Below are 14,297 nucleotides of genomic sequence, written 5' to 3' on the forward strand. Positions count from 1 at the left end.
ATGCTATGGAAATGGAAATTAAAACTGTAACAAACAAAAGGTATTAAAAGCTCTAGGAGACATTGAGAAGCATTACAATCATTAGAGCACAGACTTGGTAGGTAAAAGGGAGGAAAGTGGAATTTAATCAGTATTGGAGTAAACACATACCTTTAGCTCTCAGAGGCTCAGTTGGTTGCCCACTTCTGTCTATCTCCTGTGAATATTTGGAGTTCTCATGCCTTTGGGGATTGCTTCTGAAAAGAACTTATTTCTTTCTTCTGTCATCATTTTAAATGTGCTTTTTGTCAAACTTTGATTCAAGTTCCACATGTGTCTGTTCAGGAACACCAGGAAGAATTTAACAAAATGTGAATTTGAAGTATTATAGAATCCTTGAATTATTTGAATTATTGAATTATAGAATCCTATAGAATTATTTGAAGTATTATAGAATATTCTGAGTTGGAAGAGACCCACAAGGATCAAGTACATTCATTGAATCACCTTCCAATTGCCATTTCAGTTCATGTGGTTTGGCTTTCCCCAAGAAATTCCCACAGACCAAGTGCAAATGTTCACAGACTTTTTTATTAAGCAAGAACTTAAAACTGATAGTGTGTTGCAGCTTCAGAAACAATCGTCAATTTAAAGGCACTTTTTAAACCTATGGACTGGAAATTTTAATCCTCGCCTAGAGATCATAAGTGACACTATGTTAATTCACCTCCAAAGGGAACTAAACTGAATCAAATTGAAGTCATTTTAGTTTTGTTCTTAGTCAAGGATTTAAGACAGTTCTAGTCTTTTAGATTAAATTTCTTTTTGTCTATGTAGACAGACTCTTGGGCCTGCTATTTTTCTACTTCTGCAAATTCCACACAGTTATGCATTTTCATTATTTCTGAAGCATTTCATAGTCTTCTGTCTTTATCAATAACATCACCACCTTCCCTCCCAAAGTATCATTGATTATTTTGCTCCAGCAAAGTCTGTCTCTGAAGTCCCACCTACTTTTTCACTTCAGTTTTAAGAGGCTTGGAGTGTATATTCTTAATTAGCTTGATCACTTCATTGCATCAGAGCCCTACAAAGACTTATTTCCCCTGTTGGTGTTACTATGCAAACTGGGTAGAAAGTTGGGATGGGAAGAGAAGTAGGTTTAAACTACTTCTAAATTTTAACTAAACTACTACTAATTTTAAATTAGTTCTGCTAGAGAACCTCTGCCAACCTGAAGAAGGTACCCTTTCTTTTCTCTAAAATTTGTCCCCAAGCGCAATTTTGGGTTTATTTTCTCTGCATGGCTAGAACATACTCCTGTATATCCATCAGCAGTGAATATTTCCATCACTTGGCCAAGCCTTTTCCAGCTTATATACTGACCCTGATTTCTGCTTGTTTTTTGTTACTTCACTTCCTATCACTCACATTTCTTACTGTGAACCTTGAAGTCACTCTGAGATTAGAGTGAAAATTCCAAAGAACAGCATGTTATTCCTTCCAGGCTACTACCTCATCCTATCCTCACCAGTTGTTCCTCTTCCTGCCTCTTTCCCCAATACTTTTCATCTCTTTCTTAGTTGTGTTTCCTCCCAAGATTACAACTGGGCAAATGTTGTTCTCTGTTCACAAAGCATGTTCCCTGTTAATAGGTGATGCCAGTTGATTCCTTCACAAAACACCACTGTTTATTCCTCAATAATTCCAGCTATAATTACCTAATTACCAGCATGTTTAATATACCATTTAGTGCTCTGTCATGTCATGATCTTGCTTATGTCTCTGGAGCACTGAGGGGGTAATATTACAATGTAGTCTTTGCCATGTACTGCATGGTGCTCCACACATTTATTAGACTAAACAAATAATAATTTTGCTAGTTTATATTGGCAGTCAATCTGTGAATATGTACAACTTGTATCTGCTTAGAGCTTCTTCCACAGGGCAGGCTACCTGTTGTGTTTTGCACATTTTGGTTCCCAGTGTTCACAGCTCTGAAATGTGCTGTAACACACACAGTGGAGGAAAAGGCAGCTCAAGAATGTGTTTTAACCCAGAATCTCAACTGTGCATTAATAATGTTTAAAAATAACTTGAACAGTATTTCATGGTAACCTTTCAGGGTTGGATTCGGTTTTGCTCTTAGACTTGTCTTATTGGTAGGAAAGGAGCCTTCCATGTAGGAAGTTTACAATTTCATGGTCCAACCTGAATGTAGCTAGGGACAGTAAATTTATTAATGATGCACTTTCTTGCATCTGATTATTCAGTGTGTTTTCCATATCTTAAAGAATATTTTTTTTCTGCCAAAATTAAATTGACATTTTTCTATTCCCAGTACCATTCAACTCAAAGATGAACATAAAAGTACTGGGGTTTAATACCATTCATTTGGTTAGTTGTTGGTCATGGTGGTCTACATTTACAAAAGAGTAATTTTGAAAGACCATATTTATACAAATTCCCTAATATAGAGATATCTCTTGGCAAAGACCCTCTTCTTTTGGGAAAGAGAGTCTTACTTGGTAACAGGGCTTTTTTTTTTTTTTTTTTTTTTTCTTTCTCTTTTTTTTTTTTTTTTAATAAAAGAACATACACGAGACTGAAGAATTAGTACCTTTTAGCCAACTTTAGTTTTCCCACTTTTTGGTTTCACTCAGAGAGTGCAGTATTTAGGAAAACAGTTATAATTATAGAAGTAAAAGAACAGTCTCAGGGAATATGAGATCAGGAGAGAGGAGTAAAATACAATATTTAAACAGATGAAATTTGAAGTTGGTATTTGTTTCTTTTGAGGGAAAAACCAAATTAATAAAGAATTTTATTTACATATAACAGCATTTCTGTATTTACACATATTCAGTGTAGTATATAGTAGTATATTTCTGTATCTTAAAGCATTCTGAACTAAACTTTCCATTATTTCCCTCCGTAGGGTATACCCATGGCTTAGAGGTCTAGGCTATACATCTTTAACTGTATTTTTAATGGGATTTTTTCTCTGGAATGTGGACAACATTTTCTGTGATAAGTTGAGGTGAGTTTTTTCACTTGTCTGGATAGCTCTTAATAGCCTTTAAGTATAAAGACTGGATTATTTCTGAGGTGCATATTCAAGTCCATCTCATTGTATGTATGGTATGCTGCCTACAAAACATCCATGAGATTTTATGCAGATTGCTCATGACTAGAGTCAGCACTCAACAGGGGTTTTTAAATTTTTTTTAACCATTTATAGATTTATTTTGTTATTTCTCTTTTAACTTCAAATTAAATTGAGAGAAGTAATGTTATGTAATTTTGAGGACCTGTGGCTGACTAAAGCCACACTTGATTTCATCTGAATGTGTTTTTATCCTGCTCGTTTGGTTGGGGTTTTTTTCCCTGCTCTTCCATTTCCTAGGAAAATAAAAAATGGTAGTTCTGCATGTTAAAGAAGACATGCAGAACTATTGCTACTACTGTTAAAGAATTACCTATTTCAATATCCATGTTACCAATAAACAGCACTTAGTTGCAATTCATGTGTTGTTCAGCAAGCTAGAGGAGATGGAAAGGTTAGTTCCAGCATCAAGAAAAATACATTTTTGACAATTTGAATCACTGTTATGCCATGGAGTCTGTGTTGTACAGAATTGTCCTAGTAGGCTGGTTTGTCAGAGCCAAATAACAGTGTGCTGTGAAGAAGTCTGAAGTTTTCCATCTCTTCTGGCTCTTCAATCCCTGTGCTAGGTTAAGCCAATTGAAAGTTAATTCCAACAGAGTATTTGTGAAACTTTTTTAAAATTAATATAATACATGATCTTCATCCCTGGGAGCACTTGATACAGATGGGATAGAGTAATTATTTGGCAGCACAAGTGGCCTGGGTTTACAGTTACTTTGCAAATATTGGCATCAGGGTTGATTTTTGCAGCTGCTTCACATCACTGGTGAGATCACAACCCTCAATTCACCAAACCTGCTGAGCTGCTGTGGGTCCATGGGGCTTTTGAACTGTTTCCTAGACCCAAAAATGACACCAGCTGCTGAGGCACTTTTTTCCATCCTCATTTCATAAGGGGAAAAAATGTTAGTGTCTTTCCTGTAATGCTTGTGTGGTTATGGTGCTAGAAAAAAAATATGCTTGTTTACTAGCTTTAATCAGACATCTGCAGAGCCTTGGATTTATCCAGGAGGTATTATAATTTGAACCTTTGGAGAAAATACATTTAAATAGATTGAAATTCTTTATTCTCTGAATGTCGAACTTGTGAATCATCCACCTACCTGTTCTGTTTAGTTTTAAAGTTCAAAACTGGGTTTTGTTTCAGGGCTTTTTGTTCTATATTTCAGTAAATCTACAGCTTATTAAAAAAAAAAAAAAGAAACAAAATAACAAAAAGTCTGTAGCACTCAGTTTCTCCTGTTGGAACTACACAATTTGAATTTGAGCTTTGAAATTTCCTACCATCCAAAGGCTCAAAGGTTGTGCTGGGCTGCCAGGCTGCATGTTACACTGTGTCATTGCTGGGCTGACTCAGTTGGAGCTTTGTGCTAATATTTGTGACTGAACAGCTTTGGACCAAGCACTGTAATACCAAGCAGTAAGGACTTATTACAGGAGCTGCAGATTTTTCTTCCTTAACACATGCAATGGTTGTTTCCCATTTTTTACTTTGACAAGTGAAATTAAAGTGAAAAAAAAAAGACCAGCAGATGAAAACAGTTCCTCCACCATCAACAAAAATAGGCATTATCTGCAGAAGCCTAGTGAGCAGGAGAAATAAGAGCAATGTAGCTCCTTTTCTTCATTTCTTTATCTCCATCACTTAGCCCCTTCCCAAGTTGCTCATACCCTATAACTACAAAATGCAAAGCATGTTGGTGGAGTATTTCAGACCCTCTACTTTAATTGCTTCCTCACTAAACACCCATTTTGTCCCTGTTTTAGAGTCCAACAGAGAAAGGCAAGTTGAGCTTCCATGGACCTGCAGAATAGGTGGTGTGATTGCCAGATTTAAAGTGATGATGTCTGATAAATCTCATTTTCTCTCTTGGACCTTAAACTCAACATTTCATCCTATCGACAGTAGTTTGCAGGGTTTTGGGGAGGAGAATGGTAGAATTCATTTGGGACTGTGGGATGCCATAAATATATTCCCTGAAATTTGAGTCCAGAAGTAATTGGTCACTCATCATATGAAGAAATGTCTGTTTTCTTTAAATGTATAAGAAAGTCAGTTTGCTGCTATTTCTTTGTACTGGCAGTATAAACTATAACTGCTACTCCTCACCTGCTGAAAGCCTGACTTCATGAAGCCTCACCTGTCCAGCACATGCCTGAGATATGGAAACAATAATATGTGATCTGATAATCCAGCATTGTGATTTGAGATTGCTTAGCTGGGAAAAAATATTCCATTGCATGATATTTCTTTCTTTCAGAGCATTACGAGAGAAGATGCCTCCCGTGGTGGGAGCTGTAACACAGTTTCATGCATGGTGGCATATTCTCACAGGCCTGGGTTCTTACCTTCATATCCTGCTCAGGTAGGAAATGTTTTCTAAACTGGATGTTCACAGAGATCTTATGAGTTTTCTCAGGTTCAGATGTACTTCAGAATGTTGTACCATCCAGAAGAGCAGGAAAATGACTTACTAAACTGGTGTGTGGTTTTCTTTCCTCTTTGTAACTGATGTAAAAACTCTCTAAAACTAATCTATATTTTTCAAAATGTAATCATTAGTCTTTAAATAGTCATGGTTCTTCAAGAAAATTTAATTCAGAAATGGGAACCCTGTGGCAGTTAAACCAAAACTATTTGAGAGTATATTAATTTCAGAATGTAAGCCATTAATACTTGTCTGTTCCTGAGCAGCAATCCTGAAGTACTTAAACATGTTTAAATTTAGGAGCTTAACAAATCTTTTGATAGGCACTGTCGCTCCTGAAAACCAGCAGGCATCCTGCTGTAGTGCAGAAAGGTGATGGCTAAAGTAGTTGCAGAGGAGCTGTTCCCAAAAGGGCCAGGTATTAGTTTGAGGAAGAGACTTAAACAAGAATGTAAGTTAGCAAGTCTGGAGCCAGCAGATTTTTGTCTTATTTTTGCTCTGTACCACCATCTAGTGGAACCAGACGCAAGAATAGAATACAAGCTGAAATCTGAAGAATTTCTGCAGTTTGTTCATCATCTAATGAATTCATATTTTACCACTTAACCCATAACAAAGAGAATGTCTGTCTTATGTTTATATCCTATGCAGTCAAGAACTTGCTTATATATTACTTTTTCTACATCTAACATGGTATTCACCTTTTTTGTCAGATGTTAAAATACCTAATAAAGGAAAAATGCAAGGAAAATAAGTACATTTCCATTAGATGATCTGATAGCTCATCGTTACATTTATGCGTATATATATGCAAACATATTTACTGACACATATGTAAATGTAGATATACATAGAAACATGGGTATATGGAAAACAGTTGCTCCGTTTTGGTTTACAGGTTGTCTGCTACCCTAAAGAGCTTGAGGTAATTTTTTTAAAGAAAATTCCTTGCAGGAAGCAAGCATAGGCAAGGTTTTCCAACATGCCACAAAGTGGCATTACTACTTAAAAAAGTGTGAGGTTGTTCACAGGAAAAGATCTACTGAGAGGAGAAAGCGTGTAAGAACAAAAATAAGATATAGAATCAAGCTATGCTGCTTTTGCCCCCCTTTAACATCTGCTATATTTTGTGGTACACTGATAGGGTAACTTATTTTGTTGATTAGTCTACTACAGGGGGATTTACTGGAAATTAACGTCTCCTATATTGACTAAATCTAGGCAGAATGGGTAGCTTTGTAATCACAGAAACAATTCTTCTATAGTTGGAATATAGAACTGGGATCAAGACATCCTTATTTTATATGCTGTCTTATAATTGAAATTTTAAGCATACTTTTTCCTTCTCCTTAGTTTATATACAAGGACACTTTACCTGAAACACAGGCCAAAGGTGAAGGTAAGAAAGCAGTATTTTGTATTTATTAATGTACATTTGGATATCTTGTGCTTTGAACTGTTGGTGGGGCTCAGTAATTATGCCTGTTAGGGTACTGTCTGTGACTTCTGCTTACATCCCAAGAAATGCAGTTGAAATTTTCTTAGAATCACCGAATGGTTTGGGGTGGAAGGGACCTCAATGATTATCTAGTTTCAACCCCCCTGCCATGGGAAGGACACTTTCCACTAAATTAGGCTACTCAGAGCCCCCAGGTTACTCTAACCTGGCCTTAAATATTTCCAGGGGTGGGACATCCACAACTTCTCTAGGCAACCTGTGCCAGTGTTCCACCACCCTCAAAGTAAAGAATTTCTTCTTAATATCCAATCTGAATTTACTCTCTTTCATTTTAAAGTGATTCCCCTTTCATCCTATCATTAGATTAGGTTTAATAGTGTTTGGTTTCTGTTCCAAGAAACATAATATTCCAAGGAATCTTTCCCCTATTCCTATTTTTCTTTTGGCAGTTTGTTTTTGGAATATGGCCTGTTCTTCTTGTGGAGCCACCCAAGAACCTTTGACAGAGCCCTGGGCAGCCACAAGCAATCACCTGGCCTGGCTGAATAAAGCATTTCAACAGTTACTCTGGCTGAAGTGTCAAAATTATGGATCAATCCAAGTACCATTGCTATTAAAGGACTTCTCTGTGCTACGAGGCCAGTCGGCCGGAACAGAGCAAAGAGCTGGCACACTAGGGAAATAGCACTTAGTACAGCTTTATTTTAAGTTGTTAAAACAAAGATTAAGACACAAGGATTTTATGTATATATTGTATAGCTGATGATATTGAGGTAATATTTCGTGCTGGACACAAAAAACTAACCATTTTTGAAGTGGATTTCATACGTTTTTTCATTCAGTTTTTGTTCTTTCTGTGGTCTAAACTAATATTAGTAACTGAATGACAAAACTAGGCCATTGATGGCCAAGCTAAGCATCTGTGTGGCCTATAGTGAACTGAATGCTTAACCCAAACTACTTTAACCTTGCACTTTTATACAATTAATGAAGTATGTAATGGTTGATTTAGGCCTTTATTCTACCTTGCTTTTCCACAGCCTCCTTTGCAATTTATATTTTAAGCAAAATGGTTGGGATACCTGTGCCATTTAGCTCATTTAGTACCAAGCGTCCATTTTCTCTTTAGTCCAACTGAGAGGTTCATCATGGAGGATGTTCCAAAGTGTGACCAGCAGAAGACACTGAAATGGTGAAGCTTTATAGGTGTTCCTATTTGTGTCTGGGAGCTCAGTTCCTAATTTTTTTGACCAGTGATTTATCGCAAAACTGTGGAGTGACTGTAGAATCATAAGAAACACTCTTTTTAATTTTTTTGTAATTGTTATTTACATACCTAACTATTCTATCCCTTTCTTTAACTTTCCATTTCCCATTCATACTACAGATTGACAAACACCTTAGATGTGCTCTAGTTCAGCTTTGAATTAATCTTTCTCTTACTTTACAAGTCTTAAATATTGGTGTGACTTTCAGAAGCATCTTATTCAGAAACTTTGAAGGAGGAGTAAAGAACAAGACTGAGGCTGAGGATATCCCCAGATACAAGGGGCAGTGCTTTGCTTGCTTTTAATCTATCACCTGCTTGGTCTGTGAGAAAGCTGATCACCTTTTAAAACCAGACTTAGGGGATTAATGAGGGAGACAAACCCTGTTTTCTGCAATTTTTATCTACCCAACTGATGAAAGTTAATAAGTAAATTTAAAGAAAATATTAAACCAACACAGTTTTTCAAAATATACCTCATATGTAGGCTGTGGTTTTGATGCTTTTGATTTTGGGGCAACAAACAGAGTCTCTGTGCCTACTTGCTGCCATTCTATGCAATTTTTGTCTGCTTTTGATGCTCTGAGGGATTTATCCTTGTTGCCATGAAGAAAAAAAAGGGAAACGCTCAGACTGATCCAGAATCCCATTTTGTACTGATTTACAACATGCTCACAGCAGTAAAGCATGGTAATGTAGCTGTAAAGCTGTCTCCCAGGTCTCAGAGTCCTGACTATTGAACAATCAGTGCTGCCTAAAATGGTCTCCTCCCTTTTCACTGTTTGCAGTTTCTCTGCATCTTTCACATCCATCAGTAACTGATGTGAACCTCCATATAAAGATTTGGCTTCTGTTATGTGACAACCTTGGACCCTTGAGATCAAATAACCCCAAACTGCATTGGAAAAAGATACTTAACCTTGCGTGAGTTCAATGAGGTTTAAGCATGTGCTGATAGCAGTGCATTTCAACCTGTACACCCCTATAAAGACACCTGAAGGGTAATTTTAGAACAGCTTTGGTATCAGGAGGCTCCAGTTCCATAGACAAGGTCAGCATCTGTGCTGGGAAATTTCAGTGCTCTTCAGACTGAAGGGAGTTAGCATAACTAGCACAGAGGTAGGAAAAAGCTGTTATGGATCAGGTGTCTTTAATTATCCAGAAGACATATTTTTTGTAAAGAGATTTGAGAAGTCTTTCAAAAATGTAGCTTGAAAAATAAGTGCCTGCCTGTTCACCTCCAGGCTTTCTCAAGCATTTTTCTGCACACTGTATCCCATTTTCTTATTTAGTATGTTTACATGTGTTCATAAGTTAGGGAAGGAGTCTCATAAGAGAAGCAGTGCAGCAGCAAGACATATCAACAGTCACTTCTGACATCTGCTAGGTATGATACTATTTTTATGGAAATGGAAAAAAACTTTCTTTTAGTGGCCTTAGTTTTGTTACTGAAGGATCTGGGGGCTCTGTTAATTAATTGCAAGAACCAAAGTGCTTGAAAAGCCACTTTCTTATTGATCAGGCATCTCTACAATGGCATATTTTAAAGAAATTTGTTGAATCTTCTACACATTTGCAACTAGGAAGTCTATGATGCGGGGGGTTCAGATCTTGTTGGATTTGTCAGGATTTAAAAAAAATGGAAAAGCTTATATTTTATTTTTATAGTGCTGTTAGTTTTTCATTTACGTATTGTTTGTTGTTGATTCTTTCTTTAAAAAAAATGCAAATTGGCTTCTTCTGACATTCCAAATGAGCAAAAACATGCACACTTATACCACCCTGCCAGCAGCCTTTCTTTCAACAGGCTATATTAGACCCTGAGGAATGTAATTCACCTGTGTATCCTTCTTAGCATAAATAATCTAAAATCATGGGTGCTTTGGTTTGACTGCCTTACTGATCTTGTGAGTGATATTGAAAATGACAAGCCAGTTTTAACTGTATGTCACTGACATTCAGACTGCCTTTTCTAGTGTCTGGAAAGACATACATTCTTACTCCTGTAATGTGTTAAATGTCTGTTAATTGCTTTTTATTTATATTGCTTGTATGACAATGTTAATTTTTTTTTTCTACAGACCTTAGAGCAGTATATCACAAACTTTTCCTGCACTACATCTTAGCAACTCATGTGTGATCCTGTTTTTTGAGTAGGATTCAGACAGCAGCTACTTTAAAGAGATTTCTGGAATTCTCTTTAAAGAGAATTCTGGAAGTCGCTGTCATTTGATATGAGTTCTACAGGATATGTTGGACAGACTTGATAACAATGAAATCTTCTATTCCTTAACATCTATGAAGAACCAGGAAATCTGCCACCATACAACCATCAATTTGACACAGATGAGCAGTAAGTAGCTCTGTAGTCCATGAGCTGAAAAATTCTTTCTTGGAAATAAGAGGAAAAACTTCAAAATTACTCTCACAGTACAGATCAAACCCATACCTTATTATGGGAATTTAGATTTCTTAGATACAGCTCAAGATATGCATACTCCAGTAAGGAGGAATCTCATCCGTGTTTCAGCATCCATCCATGCTGTTGGCTAGCAGTATTAGTTATCTCTAAACTTCATCTTAAAGCTTTTCTGTTAGCACAGGGCTGCTGTGCTGCCCATGAGTGTTTAGAAACTCCCCCCAGTCAGAGCTGGAATATGCAGTGTTACCACTTGCCGGTCTACCTCTGTCATGTATTGTACCATACCTGTGCCCTTAATTACATTTGCCTGAATGTGTGCACATCGGAGCAGCCTGACTTAGACCGTGCATCCCCTGGGGGTGGGAACAGTGTTGTATTGATTTGTGGCTGACTCTGTTCACTGCCTGTAAACATTCTCACTTGTTTGGTGTCTGTCACAGCTTCTGCTCATCTGCCCTCTTCTTTGTGCAAGTCTGGCTGCTTTAGAGAGAGATTCGAGTAGGAGGACTTAAATTCAGACAACTGTAGTGAAATCTTTTGGGAGGGATATAGTAGAAAATATTGCTCTATAATTAGTTTTAATTCTCTTTTAATTGTGTTCTGTGCTGTCTTGCTTGGCTAAAGCTGAATTGTATGATTTGAAATGCAGTTGATTGTTTTCACCATCATGGTTTGCTTCTAACACCTCATTTCAAGCAGCTCAATGTCTTTTTCATTAAACACTTCCATGTGAATCTCAGCAACAGAAAATCCTTCTAATACTACCAGTGTTTCTCACAGTCACTATCACCTTGTTTAATGTGCATTCAAGAATTTCAGTAATACTGTTTTTTAAAACCTGTTTCTCTCTGTGGATATATTACAGCATTTTAATAGCAGGTGGTGAAACAATTCAGTACAGAGGAGCTGTAACAGAGCAGCAATGCTGTTTTCTTTAGTAGACATCAAAATTCAGGAACACGCATCCATTTTGGGGGATTGTGTGCCCTGTAATTTAGATTAACATATTCAGGTAAAACTTTCAGTTTACTTAAAACCCCATCTGCACTTTTTAACTGCAAAGTGCTGTTTGACTGTGAGACTTTACCATGAAGACAGATAAATGATGGTGTCTTTATTATACATGAGCAGAGAAAAGCCAGAAGGAGATTATGAAATCTTACATGAAAAGAGAATAACAAAAGATTAAGCACAGAATCCCATAGTATTATGTCAACCACCCTCCTGGTATCTGCACTTTAGATACTTGAATGTTTTCCTATTTATACATTTAACTTTCCATGTTGACTACTGCTCTCTTCACCACAGAAATGATGTAGTTTCTGTTACATTCAGTTCGTTGTAGATTACTTAGAGGCTGTTTTATGAGGATGGAACATGACATATGTTTTGAAATGTTTTATACATGAATGAATGCATTTCTGACGTATCTGGAATGTCTTTTGCCAGCTTTGTTTGAGAGTCTGTAACCTAAAGACAGAGAACATTCTATGTAACTATTAAAATTGGGTTTGGGTTTCTTTATTCAGTTTCTCACGCACAACTGCCTACCACTGCCAAGTGCCTGATCTCATTGTTACAAGGCTTTTCTGAGAGCTGGGGCTATGTTTTCTTCTGAAATTCTTTGGTAGGTGAGGGTCAATATTTTTTAAAAATCCTCCTTCTGCGGGAATCCCAGCGCTATTTTTAGAGGCTTTCCTGTTAGTTATCCAATACATGTCTGCCTCTGACTCAAACTTGAGCCTGGCTACCCACCTTCCTGATGCCATTGCATCTTTCCAGGCTTTGTAAGCTGGGTGAGGGATTTAACCGTACAGGAGGTGTTTATTTCGGGTTTTGTAGTTCAGTGACAGGCAGTGTGAGGGCGCAGCAGCAAGCACTTTATATGGAGCCCCCTTATTGGAGTTCACAGCCAGATGCTGTAAACAGGACTGGGGACAGGGGGATTCATATGTACAGTTTGAGAGGCAGGTTTAATGCCTGAACCTCTTACTTTACTGCAGAACTCTCCCATTTTACTTCTTGAAAATGTTTAGGTTTGAATAAGTATGTAGTTGTAGATTTAAGAAGAACCAAGTTCAGAGTTAATGGAAGACCCTAAAACAGTGCCTGCAATTTTGGTTTTTTTGCACATGTATCACACACATTGATAAGAGCAGATTGTTAAGATTTTTAAAAATGCAAACATAAAGGGTCTTTTGCTTATTTGTCCACAAGAATAGCTATAAGGACAATCTTAGATTCCTTCTTCTGTCCCCAAAGCTCTGGAACATATATATGTTTCTCCAAAGACAGTGCTGACTAAAATGGCTCATAGCAAGTGATATACCAAAATGTCTTCCACATTAAAGGTGTGGAAGAACTTTGTTTGTGTATCCTACTGTTCCCTGGATTTTGGAAGAGAGGGTTTCAAGCAGCATAAGCAGTAGTTACTCCTTAGACTGAACAGAAACTAGTTTTTCTCTTGATTTTCCAAATTGATGTTGACTGTTTCATGTTGATTGTTGATCTCAGCGTAATGCACAGATAATATTATAGTCTGATCAAACACCATCTGTCCACCTGGAGTGGACATGAAATCTCCTGTTCATTACCTGACCAAACTTTCTAACATTGACACTGAGTTCTAACTTGTGGGTTTCTCTTCCTGAAATTCAGTACATTGTTGCAGATAGATAATAACACTGTGACAGATGAGTAGCAGTTGACTTGTAGAACACAGCTACACTGAGAAATGTTTATTGAAAATTTTGATACACAAAACTGACTCTTCCTACCAAACCAGCTGGTAACCAACATTTGGCTTATATGTATCAGCATATCTTGTTTTCCAAAGCACAGTAGCTTTGAAATATTTAATACGTTTCATTTCTTATTCATGCTGCAGTCAAGCACTAATTTGTCTTTATAGTATAAACTATTAAAGAATTTTGTTTTAAATACAATATTTCCCAGGTGGTTCTTGGCGTCTGTGTTGTACAGGGCTTGTTGGTTCATCTGGATGCTGTTCAGTAGATGGGTGGTTGTACATCTTGGCCAGTGGTGTGCAAGCAGAACACCACTGGATTTGTGTGTCCTGCATGGATGGGGAAGCTGCCTGCCTGCAGCCAAGAGCCTCCATGGCAGTAGAGGTCCCCAGTCTTTCTGCCTTGTGCTGGGGCCCTTTGAGCACTGGGCCTTGCTTGGGGGTGTAGTGTTGGCTGTAAACACTGCAGGACCATCTTCCCTTCAAAGGCCTTACCCAGCACAGACCAGTTCGAAGGGACTGCAGGGTGGGCGAGGAAAAGGCAGGAGTCAGGTGAACATGCAGGCAGCCCAGAACGTGCAATTTGCACATCCTTTGCTTCAGCCTTTTCCTATTCCTTTCAGTGAGAGAGGAGAATAATCACTGCAGGGCAGAACATTTCCAAGCAGGAATGTGGACAACCAGGCACTAACCCAGCCAGTCTCATCACACCCCTGCAGCCAGAGTCTGGTAATGACCATAAGGTGTTTTCCCCACTTCTGGCTGCTCTTCCAGGTGCTCAGAGACCCCATTTTCTCCTGCTTATCTCTCTCGAATAGTATGTCTG

At 37.7% G+C, this 14,297-nt stretch overlaps 1 protein-coding gene across 2 annotated transcripts in view; it reads left to right on the top strand.

Annotated features, from left to right (window-relative positions):
* The window catches only part of ACER3 (alkaline ceramidase 3), a 56,272-nt gene extending 42,602 nt beyond the window's left edge, over window positions 1-13,670 (top strand). Inside the window, exons 8-12 of one of the 2 annotated variants that reach the window (XR_008435818.1) lie at window positions 2,918-3,019; window positions 5,410-5,514; window positions 6,931-6,976; window positions 7,486-10,656; window positions 11,166-13,670. Coding sequence is in view for 1 of the 2 variants with exons in the window: in XM_053970947.1 (XP_053826922.1) it covers window positions 2,918-3,019; window positions 5,410-5,514; window positions 6,931-6,976; window positions 7,486-7,539 (307 nt within the window). In the remaining variant the exon portion in view is untranslated. Of the gene's footprint in view, window positions 1-2,917; window positions 3,020-5,409; window positions 5,515-6,930; window positions 6,977-7,485 lie in introns of both variants that reach the window. The other variant, XM_053970947.1, reaches the window with a different exon arrangement.
* The last annotated feature ends 627 nt before the right edge of the window (window positions 13,671-14,297 follow it).

Source organism: Vidua macroura, chromosome 2, assembly GCF_024509145.1.
Source record: "Vidua macroura isolate BioBank_ID:100142 chromosome 2, ASM2450914v1, whole genome shotgun sequence".
In the NCBI taxonomy this organism is placed as follows: Eukaryota; Metazoa; Chordata; class Aves; order Passeriformes; family Viduidae; genus Vidua; species Vidua macroura.